The 16,775-nt window shown below is 34.6% G+C and overlaps 1 protein-coding gene across 8 annotated transcripts in view; it reads right to left on the bottom strand.

The window, feature by feature from the left end:
* The window catches only part of RAP1GDS1 (Rap1 GTPase-GDP dissociation stimulator 1), a 152,188-nt gene that overhangs the window by 25,128 nt on the left and 110,285 nt on the right, over positions 1-16,775 (bottom strand). For all 8 annotated transcript variants that reach the window (XM_041758850.1, XM_041758849.1, XM_041758847.1 and 5 more), the window contains 2 exons: positions 13,864-13,992; positions 537-662 (listed from right to left, as the gene is read on the bottom strand). In XM_041758850.1, the coding sequence (XP_041614784.1) occupies positions 537-662; positions 13,864-13,992 (255 nt within the window). The remainder of the gene's footprint in view (positions 1-536; positions 663-13,863; positions 13,993-16,775) is intronic.

Raw genomic sequence — 16,775 nt, 5'->3', positions numbered from 1 at the left:
ATAGGAATAGTTTACCAGTGTCCACACTGTCCCTTTGCCCTACAAAGCTACAGCCTCTCAGGTGCCTTTGCCAGGGGGGCATAAAAATATATAAGCTACAGAATCATGTTTTTGCCAAAACTTAAAAATCAAAGGAACTGGGACACCTGAGTGGCTCAGTGGTTGAGCGCCGGCCTTTGGCTCAGGGCATGATCCCAGATTCCCGGGTTCGAGTCCCACATCAGGCTCCTTGCACGGAGCCTGCTTCTCCCTCTGCCTGTGCCTCTGCCTCTTTCTCTCTGTCTCTCATGAATAAATAAATAATAATTTTAAAAAAAGAATATTTAAAAAAAATCAAAGGAACTTGGAAAGTAGCTTTGGCAAATGTAGATATAGAGTAGATAACAGCTGAAGGTACAGGCACCCAAAATAAAACATCATGTCATTAATAAAACAAAGAAGGCTTTTTGAGTTAAATACCTGGCAATTAACTAATATTAGGAAAAATGGAAAAAGTATACATGATAACAAATCAAGAGGTGCATTTATTTTCTCACCATTTTCTGCCAGTGGAGCAAGAACTTCAAAAATCATTTCCCTTTTATCATGTTCTATTTGTTTCTTAAAGAGTTTTACTAGCTCTTCAGCAATGTTTGTACTGGCAAACTGTTCTTTACTTGACTCTGCAAAACAGAAGAGGAAATCTTAGAGTAAACACACAAAATTAAATGCAGAAATTGTATTTTATTACTTTCAACACATGCTCATTTTGTACCATTACTGATAAATACAAATACTCTTCAAATATAAGAACCATCAGATATATTTTAAATTTTCCTGAAAAAAAAAAAATGGCTTTAAAGAAATATTCCAACCTAGTTTTATTCAAGGCTATAAAAAATGTTCACTAGTGTAATGTATAGGTAACCATAGCAACAATTAAATTACTATGTTATAAAATTCACAGTTTCAAGGCTTTTAGTCAAAGAAGAAAAATTGCTCATAACAGACTACATTTTACACGGCTGAAGTAAAGGTGACTTGTCATTATTTAGATCATTAAGATGGTATGTTCTTGCACTGGCCCTGACATGCCTATTATTAAAGGTCAATTCTTCACATGTACTTGGGATCTCACTCCCTCTTGCCTCTTCAGCATCTCCAATCACTCTTCACTCTAGAGCCCCATCATTAGCATTTAATTATCCTCTAATATTTCTCACACAAAAAAAGCAATATTAAAAACAACTCTCTTGGGGTGCCTGGGTGGCTCAGTTGGTTGAACCTCCAACTTTTGGTTTCAGCTCAGGTCACGATCTCATGGGTCATGGGATGGAGCTCCCCATCAGGCTCTATGCTCAGCAGGGAGTTTGCCTGAAGATTCCTTCTGTCCTTCCCCCCAACTCAAACACAGATGCTCTCTCTAATCATTTAAAAAAAATAAAAACAGCTATATTCTACTTCATTTTTCTTTAATTACCATCCAATTGCTCTTCAGTTTCAAAAACGAGTTTTTGGTAGCACCATCAATGTACACTGTCTCTACTTTCTCAACTCACATGTGCTTTTAAACACACTTCAAACTAGTTTTGACCTACCTGCTCCTCCTTTTCTATTAGATCTCTAAAAATTCCAGTGCCTTGGGACTTGGTCCTTTTCTTTCTTATCTTTTTGGTCCTTATTCTCATCCCAGAAAATCTAGTTCTCTTTCATAGCATCAACACAGTACCTATATGTTGATACTTATACAATCATTATCTCTAGCCCTCCTCTGCACTTCAAGCTTATTTAACTGGCAACCTGACATCTCCATTTGAATATCCTCCTCTAGCTTCCAGACTCAATGTCTAAAATTAGGACTTTTGGTATTACCTAAAATCTATTCTTCCTCCAGAGTTTCTTTACTTCCTTTACTTGGTAAATGAACAATTTATCTATCCATCTATGCAGGCAGAAACCATTGCTTACTTGTTCTCATCCAACTTTACCTCCAATGAATTATCAAATTCTACCAACCTACCTCCACTATACAACCAGAATCCAGTTATCTTAAGTTCTTTTGCTGCCTCAGATGTCCTAATAATTTATCCAGAAATCAGAGAATTCTGACCAAATCCAATCTGGATTTGTTACTCTCTGTTTTGGGGGCACAGCTGACATCTTAGAATTTCTTATCATTCTATTGATAGATATGTTCTTTTCCTTCCAGTATTAGATATTCTATTATGTATATCCTTCTGCTTTCATTTGTTTTGATTTGGTGTAAGCATCCGCCAGTAGCTTCCAAATATACTACCTACACTATATATAGGAAGTAAATATTTTTAAATACTGATTGTCTGAAAATGCTTCATCCCACCTAGAGTTTATGCCTCTAATTTAAATTAGTCCCCCACCTCATTCTGTTATTTTCACATACTAGCAATTATCATGGTTTATAATTATATGATTGTTTGTAAAATTTATTTAAAATTTTTCCATCTCACCCACTATACCATAAGTTCCTTGAGGGCAAGGACAGTGTGTATTAACTACCACAAACACCATGTATAGTACAGTGCCCAGTATATAGCAGGTGTTCAAAATAATGCTTGGCTGAGTGAATGTGTGACTGAATGAACAGTTAAATAAATATAAGAGTTACGTTCTGCTCTCTAGTTTCAAGTAAACCTCTATTGCTATCAAATAAAAAATAATGCAATTTCAACTTTAAAAGAGAAAAAAGAGAAACACAAATCTTAACATGGCTTCATATTTTTGATTCATTCTCTTGTTATACTGCTTTTGGTGCCTGCATCAAATCTGTGCCACAAATGATGAAAATCTACCCCAAAACTTGTATAAAAAAAGAACTAGGAGTGGAATGTCTTTTCCAATAAGCTACCTAAACCCTCAGAGATAAAATTCTACAAATGTCAGCACATCTTACCCTATAAGGTGAGTCTGACATAAATAGGGATGAGTTAAGTCCTGAGCATTGTTGATTGCTTCTTTGCTTCAGACAATTCTTCAAATGGGAAGAATTTTAGGAACATTAAATTATAGGTGAAGTAAATAGACATCCACATTTATCTAGTTATGTGCTCTCATACTTTTTTTTTTAAATAGTGTTTTTTTCCAATCCATATTCTACTCCTTCAAACACTTAATAACTTAATAAACTAAAACCAAATCACTCCTGCTAAGTAATTCAGACCACTTGGCTACCACAAGGAACAATGCACTATGAGTAATATAAATATTAAAGAAGAAGATCTGTATTTATCTGCAGGTGGATACAGAGAAAAGGCAGCATGAAGTATGATTTGGACATTATATTTGGGTCAAATGTCATGGATAAACACACCCTTAGCAAGAACCCTCATTTTCTAAAGTTATTTTTATCAAAATTATACATGAGTTTAAAGAGATAGTTCTAATACTTATATTACCAGAAGAACCCAGTCTCCCTCTCCCATTTCTTCTTTCTCAGAAGCCAAGCACATAAAGCTCTTTTAGCTAAGTCACTGCTACTCACCTCCATATTTTTAAATAACATATTTGTATTTACACTTCTTGATTTTTCAGTTTTAGGTATCTTTGATCGACTTTCCAATATAAACAATTAGGCCTTAGCTTTCCTTTTTTCTTTTCCCTCTCTGTTATACCCTCCATTTCCAATGTAATTATACTATAATTTTGGTTATATCAGTAATTACTGTTTTAATAAACTATTGATCAGCTGATCTTCTCTTACTAAGCTCACTTTATTTAGGTAATCAATTTCATCTCCTCCAAGAATTATCCCAACTCTCACTCCAGCAGCCTCTGACTTGTTCAAATCCGGACTGGTCGCTCTTTGCAAACAGGCCATTTGGGGCTCTCATGTCACCATACTGCTAGGAATTCTTGTTTTCCTGTTGGATCTCTTCTTTTCTGATTTCTATATAGTCTTCTTTCTTAATTTAAATTCTTTGTTTTGGTAAAACACATCTTCAAGTGGCTTCCAGAGGAAAGGTATGTAGGATATTAATTTTCTAAGATGTTGATGTTTAATAATGTCTTTATTATAACTTCACAGTTTGTTTCCTCCAAATTGCTTTTTTCAATTTATTTATTTCATTATCCTTCATTATCCTTCATTATCCTTATTTCATTATCCATAATAAATGTTAGAAGCTATCCTAACCTCTCTAATTGTCTGCATATTGATTAAAAATCGGGATTTAAGTTGGCCAGAAAGAGTAAGAAGGCCCTAACTTTGCCTTGTCCCATTGCTACAACTAGATATTACCCATATCAGCATAAAAAACTCAGGAAATGACCTGAAATTGGGCAGAACAAACTCTACAATTAAAGGCAGGGAAGAGGCCACATCAAAGAAGGTAGGAAGGGCAAAGATCCCATCTGTGGCTGTTCATGGTGGGGGAAGAAGCCAATGGTGCAGAGAAGAGCAGAAAATAGACCTTCACACCAAGGAGCCCATAAACAGGGAGAAAGAATCTCTGTAATATTTGCCTTTGATAGCGAGATAGGCCAAATTCTGTGAGTTCTTAAAGCCTGGAATTTTAAAAATCAGGGGATCAGCTCTGGGAGAGCCCAGAAGGTATTAGGAAGTGGAGACAGGTGGGAAAGTAATTTTCTCATCTTAGAGCACAGCCAGGAGAGACAAGGATCATGGGGAGATCCCTCCAAGAACAAAGGAGCAGGCAGCATAAACAATGGTCACCTGTGGGAACCAGCCTGGTATCCACATTCTTTACCTAACTTGGTTGCACTAAACCCCCCTACCCACCCCATACACTTTGGCAGATCTACCTTTCCCAGTCACACTCACCTAAGTCCCAGTGCTGTCCCCCCAACCGCAGAAGACCAGTGCAAACCCTGTCAACATCATATCTCCTGACCTCATTTTGTGGGACCTTATTCCTGGCAGGGGCAGGTCTAGTTTTGCAAGCAGACCGCTGCATACCTTGTAGCATATAATAGACCAAGAGCTTCTGCAGACAGCTACACTAAAGGAAAAAGAAGCCAAGACTCAACAGCAGAGCACATGCAACACACATAAGAGATGGTCTCTGAAGGGCCAGGCCCTGGGAAACAGGGTACACTGTATTCTTCTTCATAATACTACTATTGTTAAGAGCAAGAGAAGTAGCTGACTTTCCTAACACAGAGAAACAGACACAGAAAGTCAGACAAAATGAGACAGAGAAACCTCTACCAAACAAAAGAACAAGATCAAACCAACAGCAAGAAACCAAAGCAAAATCGATATAAGTATGCCTGATAGAGAATTTAAGATAATGATCATAAAGATACTCGCTGGACTGGAGAAAAGAGTGGAGGGCATCAGTAAGACCCTTAACACAGAGATGAAAATGAACTAATCAGAGATCAGAAACACAATAAATGAAATTAAAAATACACTTGATGGAATAAATACCAGGTTAGAAGAAGCAGAGAAATGAATTAATGACCTGAAAGATAAGGCAATGGAAAGTAACCAAGCTGAACAAAGGAGAAGAAAATTATGCAAATTGAGAATAGTCTTAGGGAACTCAGACTAACATCCACATTATAGGGATCTCAGAAAACAAGGGACAGATAAGGAGGCAGAAAATTTAAGAAAATTATAGCTGAAAACTTCCTTCACCTGGGGAAGGAAATAGATAGCTAGATCAAGGAGGCACAATGATCCCCCTAAAAATTCAACCTAAGGAGGTCCACATCAAGAAACACAGTAATTAAAATGGCAAAAAGTAGTGATAAAGAAAAAAATATTTAAAGCAGCAAGAGAAGATAGTTACATACAAGGGAAACTCCATTAGGCTAATAGTGAATTTTTTAGCAGAAACTTTGCAGGCCAGAAGAGAGAGGCACAATATATTCACAGTTCTGAAAGACAAAAACCTGCAATCAAGAATACTTTATCCATCAAGGCTATCATTCAGAATAGGAGGGATAAAAAAGTTTCTCAAACAAAGAGTGCATGACCACTCAACTAGCCTTACAAGAAATATTGATGGAGACTCTGAGTGACGAAGGAAAGACCATGAGTGAGAGTAAGAAAAATAAAAAACACAAAAGCAATAAAAATAAATATTTCTGTAAAAATCAATCAAGGGATTCATAAAAATAAAAGGACGTAAAGTATGATACCATATATTAAAATTGTGGTGGGGGAGAGAAGTAAAGAATGGACTCAAACTTAAGTAACCATCAACTTATTACAGACTGCTATACACAGAAGATGTTATATGTAAACCTAATGGTAATCACAAGTCAAAACCCAGTGATATGCAAAAAATAAAGACAAAGGAATCCAAGTATATCACTTAAAAAACCCAATAAGCTATGAAAGAGAACAAAGAATCAGCGAGAATCTATACAAATAACCACAAAACAAGTAACAAAATGGCAATAAATAAATAATCTATTAATAATTACTTTGAAGGCAAATGAAAATAACAGGGTGACAGAGTAGATAAAAAAAAAAAGAAGATCCATCTGTAAGCTGCTCATAAGAGACTCATTTCAGACCAAAACACACCTGCAGATTGAAAGTGAGGGGATGGAAAAACATTTATCATGCAATGGATGCCAAAAGAAAGCTGTAATAGACTGTAACAAGAGATAAAGAAGGACACTAAATAATAATAAAAGAGACAATCCAACATGGATATATACAATAAAGATATAACTATGAAAAAAAAAAAAGATATAACTATGAATATTTATGCACCCAACATGAGAATACTCAAATACACAAAAGAGTTAATACCAAATTTAAACAAATCAATAGTAATACAATCATAGCAGGGGACTTAAATACCCCACTTACCTTAAGGGATAGATCACCCAAACAGAAAATCAATAAGGAAATAGTGATTTTGAATGACATATTGGACCACAGGGATTTAACAGACAAATTTGGAACATTCCATCCTAAAACAGCAGAATATACATTCAAATGAACATGGAACATTTTTCAGAATACACACATATTAGGCCACAAAACAAGTCTCAGTAAATTAAAAAACAAAACAAAACAACAACAACAAAAAATAAAGTCAACAACAAAAAATAAACAATAAAATAAAATAAAGTCACATCTTACACCCTCTTTCTTTTTTTTTTAAGATTTTATTTATTTGAGAGAGAGAAGGTATGAGCAGGGGTAGGGAGAGAGGGAGAAGGAGCAGCAGACTACCTGCTGAACAGGGAGTCTGACATGGGCCTCAATCCCAGGACACCAAGATCATGACTTGGGCTGAAGGCAGATGCTTAACTGACTGAGCCACCCAGGTGCCTCATCATGCATCTTTACTGACCACAATCCTATGAAATTAAAAATCAACCGCAATAAGAAATCTGGAAAGAGCACAAATACATGGATGTCAAAAAAATAACATGCTACTAAATAATGAATGGGTCTATGAAAAATCAAAGAAGAAATTAAAAATTAAATGAAAAGAATGAAAATGAAAATACAATGGTTCAAAATCTTTGGGATGCAGCAAATGTGGTTCTAAGAGGGAAGTTTACAGCAACATAGGCCTACCTCAAGAAGCAAGAAAAATCTCAAATAAACAACCTCATTTTACACCTAAAGGAGCTAGAAAAAGAACAAACAAAAGCCAAACTCAACAAAATGAAGAAAGTAATAAAGATTAAAACAGAAACAAATGATATAAAAACCAAAAAAAAAAAAACAGTAGAAGAGATCAAATCAGAAAGTAGTTCTTTGAAAAGAACAACAAAATTGATAAACCTCTTGCAATACTCATTAAAAAAAAAGAGAGAGCTCAAATACCAACAAATTGGACAACTTAGAAGAAATAGATACATTCCCAGAAATATACAACCTACCAAACCTAAGCAAGAAGAAATTGAAAATTTGAACAGACCAATTACCAGCAATGGACCTGAATCAGTAATCAAGAAACTTGCAAAAAATAAAAGTCCAGGACCAGATGGTTTCACAGGTGATTTCTATCAAAGACTTAAAGAAAAGTTAATACCCACTCTTCTCAAACTATTCCAAGAAATACAAGAGGAAGGAAATCTTCCAAATTCATTGGAGGAGGTCAGTATTACCCTGATACCAAAACCAGATAAAGATACTACAATGAAAGAGAACTATAGGTCAATCTCTCTCATAAATATAGGTGCAAAAATTCTCAACAAAATATAAGCAAACTGAATCCAACAATGCATTAAAAAAATCATACACTACAATCAAGTGGGTTATTCCAGGATATAAATGTAGTTCAATATTTACAAAACATCGATGTGACATGTCACATCAATAAAAGGATAAAAACCATATGATCATTTTAATAGAAGCAGAAAAAGCATTTGACAAAATAAAACATCCATTCATTATAAAAACCCTCAACAAAGTAGTTCTAGAGGGAACATATCTCAACAAAATAAAGGCTTTATATGAAACACCCAAGCCAACATCATCCTCAATGATGAACAATTGAGAGCTTTTCCTCTAATTTCAGGAACAAGTCAAGGATACCAATCTCAAGAGTTTTATTCAACATAGTACTGGAAGTCCTAGCCACAGCAATTCAGCAACATAAAGAGATAAAAGGCATCCAAATTGGTAAGAAGTAAAATTCTCAGTATTTACGGATGACATGATATTATACACAGACAACCCTAAAGACTCCACCAAAAAACTACTAGACTGATAAATGAATTCAGTAAAGTAGCAGGATACAGAATCAATGTACAGAAATCTATTGCATTACTATACACCAATAATGAGGCAGGAGAAAATGAAAATAAGAAAATAATCCCATTTATAGTTGTATCAAAAACAACTGGAGGTATCAAAATCTCATACTTCAAGTTACATTGCAAAGCAGTAATTAAGACAGTATAGTACTAGCATAAAAACAGACACATAAAAAAAAAACAAACAGACACATAGATCAATGGAATAGAACAGAAAACCCAGAAATAAACCCATGATTATATGGTCAATAAATCTTCAAGAGGACAAAGAATATCTACTAGGAAAACGACAGTCTCTTCAACAAATGATGTTGGGAAAACTGGATATCCACATGCAAAAGAATGAAACTGGACCACTTTCTTGCACCATACACAAAAATAAACTCAAAATTGATTAAAGACCTAAACGTGAGACCTGAAACCACAAAAACCCCAGAAGAGAGCACAAGTAGTAATCTCTCTGACATTGGCTGTAGCAACATTTTACTAAATAATGTCTCCTGAGGCAAGAGACATAAAAGTAAAAGTAAACTATTGGTACTACATCAAAATAAAAAGCTTCTGCACAGCAAAAGAAACAATCAAGAAAACTAAAAGCATCCAAAATATATAATGAACTGGTACAACTTAATAGTCAAAAAACATAATCCAATTAAAAATGAGCAGAAGAAACCGTGCGCAGCGTTTGGCCCTCCTTTGGCCCAGGCGCGATCTGGAGACACACAGGGTCGACCCACGTACAGCTCGTGCATGAGCTGCTTCCTCACCCGTTCTCTGCCTCTCACTCTCTCTCTGGAATATCATAAATAAATAAAAATTTAAACAAAAAAGTTAAAAAAAAAAATGAGCAGAAAACACACATATTTCTCCAAAAAAGAAATACAGATGACCAACAGACATATGAAAAGATGCTCAACATTACTCACCATTAGGGAAATTCAAATCAAAACTACAATTAGATTGCCTTACACCTAATTAGAAAGGCTAATAAATAACACAAGAAACAACAAATGTTGATGAGGATGTGGAGAAAGGGAAACCCTCCTGCACTATTTGTAAGGATGCAAATTGGTACAGCCATTGTGAAAAACAGTATGGAGTTTCCTCAAAAATTAAACCTAAAACTACCCTACAATTCAGTAATCTGAATTACTGGGTATTTACTCCCCAAATATAAAAATATTCATTCAAAAAAATACATTCACCTCTATATTTACTGCAGCCTTATTTACAACAGCTGAACTATGGAAGCAGCCCAAGTGTCCATCAATAGATAAATGGATAAAGAAGTGGTATATATTTACAATAGAATATTAGCCATGAAGGAGAATAAAATCTTGCCATTTACAACGACACAGATGGAACTAGAGAGTATTATACTAAGTGAAGTGAGTCAGAAAAAGACAAATACTCATATGTGGAATTTAAGAACCAAAACAAATAAGCAAAGGAAAAAAAGAAAAGAGAGACAAACCAAGAAACAGACTCTTAACTATAGAGAACAAGCTGATGGTTACCAGAGGGGAGGTGGATGGGACAAATAGGGGAGGAAAATTAAAGAGCATACTCATCATGATGAAAAAAATAAACTGAAAAAAGTGGGATTTAATAACTGATTAGGAGCTGTAAGTATGAGTGGTCTTGTTAACTACAAGATTATCTGTAAGGGTTTTCAGATGGCCTTTAAAAAAATTTTTATTTTATCTATTTGTTTGACACAGGGAAAGAGAGAGCAGAGGTAGGGAAAACAGCAGGAAGAGGGAGAAGCAGGCTCCTGGCTGAGCAAGGAGCCTGATGCGGGGCTCAATCCCAGGACCCTGGGATCAGAACCTGAGCCAAAGACAGATGTTCAACCACTGAGCCACTCAGGTGCCCCCAGATGATCTTTTTGTTTAAGTATCTTTACATTCTACAGGACAAATGGGACAATAACATTGGAGTTCTCAGCATCAGTGTATCTATTTTCTCTTAAACTATTTTTGGAATGGTACTCTGGTACCTGTTACTTCATCTTAGACTGATGTCCCCAGACTACAAATTTTCTATTTTTAGTATTTCCAGAGAATACATACAGTCTTTTGCTTTAAGTGGAAGGGACAGTTACTATCAAGTGTGGAAAAGGGCTTTCTAGCAGTAATGCCCTCTCCACGAGAACATGCCCCTTATGAAGGACCTCTTCCACCAGCCCCAGAAAAGAAGAGGAAGCACAAGTGCCTGGTGTAGACCCTCAACTCCTACTCCATGGATGCGAAGTGCCCAGGTTGTTACAAAATCACTAGTCTTAGCCATGCACAAAGGGTAGTTTTGTGTGTTGGCTGCTCCACTGTCCTCTGCCAGCCTACAGGAGGAAAAGCAATGCTCCTTCAAATGCAAGTAGCACTAAAAGCATCCTGAATCAAGATGAGTGAGAAACTATCCCAATAAATATTTTGGATATAATAAAATAAATAGATAAATAAATAAAAATAAATAAAGTATGGAAAGGGAATGAGATTTTAATATCACCAAATTCTGATCCTTTGGAGGATTCCAAAGAGCAAACTGGTTAGTTCTTGGCTTTCTAATCCAGGATTCACATATCAAAGTTTTGCTAACTTAGTTATTCCTTGGCTTTCTTCCCAGGTCCTAAAATGCTTTTGTGTCATCTCCTCTCTTTCCTTTTCCTATTTTAAACAGAAAATTTTCTTTATAAAAGATTTTGGAGGGCAACCCCGGTGGCTCAGTGGTTTAGCACCGCCTTCAGCCCGAGGTGCGATCCTGAAGACCTGAGATCGAGTCCTGCGTTGGCTCCCTGCATGGAACCTGCTTCTCCCTCTGCCTGTGTCTCTGCCCCCCGCCCTGTGTCTCTCATGAATAAAAAAAATCTTTAAAAAAAAAAAGATTTTGGAGCCAATTGAAAAGGAAAAAATGCCATTCTGCATAATCTATAATGTCAGATAAGAATGCAACCTTTAAAATTATATTCATGCTATAATTATGAATATAGAAAAATTATTTGTACACATAAACTAAGACTCCAAGAGAAAAAGGCAAAGCTGCATTTTCCTTCTTTATTCCCAATTCTGTAATACATTGCACTTAAATTATTTTATGTTTTGTTTTTAAGCTAGATCTTTTGTGAGCAAAACTATAAAAATGTCTAACATTTTTATTAAAAAACTTTGACTAAAAAGTTTGTGACAGGAACTTGATATTTACCTATGTCAATAATAATAATGCTAGGTGGATTTCTTAACTTGTAGGCAATAAAGCCCACAATGAAAAGAGGGAAAGTATTCTGAGGCATACATGTTCAATTTCAGTATTGATGTATAAGCTATCTATTCCATGGACATAACAGACTTATGATATAAACTCTAGAAGTCTTAGTATGTAAAGGAATTATTTCTCTTTTATCCTTTCATCCTCCAACTGGGGTAAAGGCAGTAACAGCTGGAAACAGACTATGAAATTGGACTAACTGGGTGTATATCCATCTTTAAATACAGACTAGGGAGAGGAGGCTGGATTGAAGTGGTTTATGCACTCTCCCAAACAAATCCTGATGCTTTAACATAAGAAACTCACATTAAATGGTGTTTATGTATCTGTTATCAAGATTATGACATCAGGAATTACAATGTGATTTCTGTTTTATTTCTACAAAGTATACCAAACACAAATTCCTACAATCCATTTTAATAATGGAAAACAGTATCTTGTCAAACAATGTAACGTTGTAAAACAATGAATGAATGTTCTTTCTTTCTAGGTCTTATATGAATGTTGGAAATAATAAGATAGTATGAAAAAAAAAGAAAAGTACAGGAGGATAGAAGACAAAGATGTTCATAAATACCAACAGAGGACCCCAGTGAATAAGAATGACTTTTAACAGTGTGCATCAACTATACTACAAAAAAAAGTTCCTATCTCATGAAAAGAAATTCAATCTAAATGTTAGTTCTTAAAAAAATACTTTTAAAAATTAGCTTTTAGAAATAATCTCTATTCCTTTAAATTTGAAACATTTAAAGTCAAAGCCAAAGAAAGTACTTAGATCAAGATTTTAATGTGCAGTATATAAGAACGTGAGCTCTCAAAAATCCAAGGCTAGAGTTTTGGTGCTTCTGTTTAATTCTGTTAATTATACCCACTTTATAAATAATTTGTTTGTTTTAGCTATTTAGTTATGACTGTCACTTGGTTTCACTGTCCCCATAATACAAAATTTATAATGAACATGGTTGTGGGGTAGATTCAGACCAGGAGTTGTAACTTTAATTAAAAATCATGGGAAGGTAGGTCAGAAAGAAGAGAGAATACTATTAATGATACAGAGAAAAATAAAACAGAGACAAGAGACGGGTGCTGGAGTCATTAGTCCTCTTCTCTGGTATGAGTGGGCTGTATTTCCAATATTGGTCTGTTTCTGTCTGCCTTCTGATTTTTTCTTTCTTTCTTTCTTTTTTTTTTTTAAGATTTTATTTATTTATTCATGAGGGACACAGAGAGAGAGAGGGGCAGAGACATAGGCAGAGGGAGAAGCAGACTCCATGCAGGGAGCCTGATGTGGGACTTGATCTCAGGACTTCAGGATCACGCCCCTGGCCAAAGGCAGGCACTAAACCGCTGAGCCACCCAGGCATCCGTGCCTTCTGATTTTCAAGGATTTCTCATAGTATTTTCTAATGCTGCTACAAATAAATTCTTATGAAAAGGTCCTCTACTATTTTTAGGGATTTTTGTAAAAAAAAGGGGGAAAAAACCTTAGTCTGATAGGTTTTTACCTGATAATTTATATAAAATGTAATGAATTAACAATCCTTTATTTTTGTCCTGAAAATATAATACTTGATATCAAGATCATCTCTCTGTAAGAATACCAAAGTTAAATGGAGATCATTTTAAATATTCAACTCTATTAAATAATATACAAGAGGAAACTTTAAACCTTGATAAATAAAACAATGAGGGAAGCAAAGCAGCTCCAATTATAAATAAACCAATCATAACATATAATTGGATCTACTTTTTAAAAAATGAAAAGAGTATCTATGATGCTTAAAAAAATAATAATCTACATGGTTCTCCAGGTTGTTAACACCTAAAGGAAAATTTATTGTAAGTACATTAATAAGTTATTTATATTTGCGGTTCATGACTAGGACTTACCAAGTTCTGCTAAGTTACCAAATGCAACAAGACACATTTCTGTAAGAGCTGCATTTTGGCAATGGATGCCCAGTAATTTCACTAAGGTAGGTATAACACCCATATTGATAAGCTGAGCTTGAAGGGAATCTGTAAAAAACAAACAAAGATGTTTATGTACCAAATGGACATTAGTAAGAATAAAGCATCTCTTATTCTTCCTATTGCAAACTCAATACTATTTCAATTACAGTAAAACAAGATTAAGTCCATCCATACAGTTGTCTGAAAAATCTTAAAACATTAGTTCACAAGAGTTGAATTTTGAAACTTTTCAATGATTAAAAGAAATTTAGAAATGAAAATAGAGTCAAAACATAAATTAAAAAAAAATAACAGGACTTTATACCTTTGTAGAGTAGGATATAAAAATCTATAATTAAATATTATCACTGGTCATTAAGTGAAAAGGTCAAAGTAATATTTGTATTATAGGAAAGCAGAGTATATGAAAAGCACAGAAAAACAAATTTAATAAAGACCAAGAGAAGACAGTATCTTAGAATCCCTTAAAAGCAGCTGCTTCATAAAAAGGAATGAAAAAAGTATATAATACACAAAAATCATTTTGATTATTTGCAGCAGAGTGTTCTTCGATGACTGCTAGGAAGGAAAGGAGTTTTTACAAGGAAAAATATGTTAAAGTATTTTTCTTTTCAAAGTTTTAATAATAGCCACAAGCATCTTAATAAAGAGGAAAATTTGGCTTGAGAGGTAAAGACAATGAGGTCAATATGCTTTGTCATCATTGCTTGCCTTCATTTTCTAAGAAACTAATCAGTTTTAAAGTAACAGGCCTTGGATATCCACAATGGTTCTTCATGAACAATTATGATAGAATACCTGTAGCAGAGCTGAAGGTAAACAAACCAAGTGAAAATAAAAAATACTGCCTCTTAGAATAAGCTAAGTAAGATATAAACACTCACATGTCAATGCAAAACACTATTACTGTTTCATTCAAAAAAACAGGAATGCTTTAAAAATTCTGTTTCTTTTAAAAATTATATGCCATTTTCAAGCTAATAATTTTCTCCAAATTCTTTTTTAAGTTACCTATTGGAAATCTAAAGATAAAAGTCAGGTTTATTACAAACACATTTTCCTTAGAGCACTGCATACCTTGACAGTTTACCTACTAATCCTTTCATCACTCTTTCTAGTTCTTAACCAATAGATGAGGAGGTAGTTGGGTGATTATCAGATAAGAGCAAGAAGGCACATTGAGCTGCCTCACATTCCAGTTGATTATATGCCTGGCAGTCTTTGTAGTCAATTTTGCCTGCTTCTAGAGTAAAGTATGAAGGGCTAGCCAACAGAGGCTTATCACCCTGAAAACTGATCTGTGGATAATTATGCATACTATTTGGTTCAGTTGTGGGGGGGCCTATTACCGAAACAAGAAAACAGGCCTGAGAAAAAGGAAGTTTATGTTTAGCATTCAAATAGTCTACAACAACTTCAAATTCTCAATGGAATTATGAAACCTTTCTAAAAGGAGACAGAAATAAAAGAATATATTCAACTAAATGATTTGTTCTTATGCTTTTAATGTTAAATATTTTTTCGTACTATACAATTCAGCAATTGAATGATTCACAGTATTTATATAATTTCATAAGCAAATTACTTATGTTATAAGGAATAGTGTTATGTGTTATATCGGCAGAATACTTGTATTATGGTTATAGTATTTGTAACGATCATGCACCAATAAGCTTTCCAAGTCAGAAATTATTTTAATTACTTACCAGTATATTCCTTATTACTGGATCACCTTTGCAGATCTTTATTCTTTAGCAGTATTTTTAACTTTATTTACTCATTTTGACTACCTCTTCAAATATTGCAGAGCTGTTGAATCATTAAATTTCAGGTATGTAAGCGTGAGCACTAGCGCATGCATTGAGTGTGAGTCAAACTCCACTGTATGTCTGCATATATGTAAGCATCACACACCCCCTCAGTACTGTTGGTACAAACTATAAAAATCCAACAGTCCAGGGACATCAGATAAATAGCAAATTTTATGAAGGAGATAATAGGAGAATACCATTTAGAAGATGATGTTCTGCATATTCTCCTAACTTGGCAGATATCTCTACCACTTTCCTGGACTGCTTTTAAGGTATCATGAATTTTGGTTCCAGGGAAATGAGGGACAAAAAAATTAGGAAATGTTGCATAGTTTCATAAAATCTTTCACATACAAATTGAAGCATGTAATATTTGAAACTGTGGTAGATCAGGAGAGAAAGAAGTATAGCTCAGTGGCATCTGGTGTAAATCACCCTAATTCATGAAAATCACTTTGCTTCGGGAAAATATGTTTTAAAGTTACCCAGGAGCCAAATTAATTGTATACTCACATACAACACACAAACCACACACAAGTAGAGAAAAATTATATAGTCATCCAATGGACATACTCATTTTTGATCACCTGAGTGCTTTCTTTTATATTCATTTCTATGAGGCTAACTAAAACAAAAATTATACTCAAATAACTCTAAAGTCTGTTCATACCAATTGCAGGCAAGTCATTCTCTATGGATAATGAAGCCCAGATAAGGAAAAAACTTCACTCAAACAGACTGATACAAATTTTCATTTCAAGATAAGCAGGCATCCTAGAACAAATGGTTCTCAAAATGGGGTCCCCAAAACCCTTTCAGAGGATCACAAAAATCAAAATTACTTTCATAATAATACCAAGATTTTATACGCCTTTTTCAGTGTACTGACATTTACACAATGGTCCAAGAACAGTGGTGGGTAAAACTGCTGGGGCTTTATTATGAACCCAGTCAGCAGCACCATACTGTGCTGGTGATCAACATATTCCTCCCTATCACACATTCACCGTAAAATAA

This window comes from Vulpes lagopus, chromosome 6 (assembly GCF_018345385.1).
Source record: "Vulpes lagopus strain Blue_001 chromosome 6, ASM1834538v1, whole genome shotgun sequence".
In the NCBI taxonomy this organism is placed as follows: domain Eukaryota; kingdom Metazoa; phylum Chordata; class Mammalia; order Carnivora; family Canidae; genus Vulpes; species Vulpes lagopus.
Note: the sequence above shows the minus strand (reverse complement) of the source record. Positions and strands in the feature narration are given on the sequence as shown.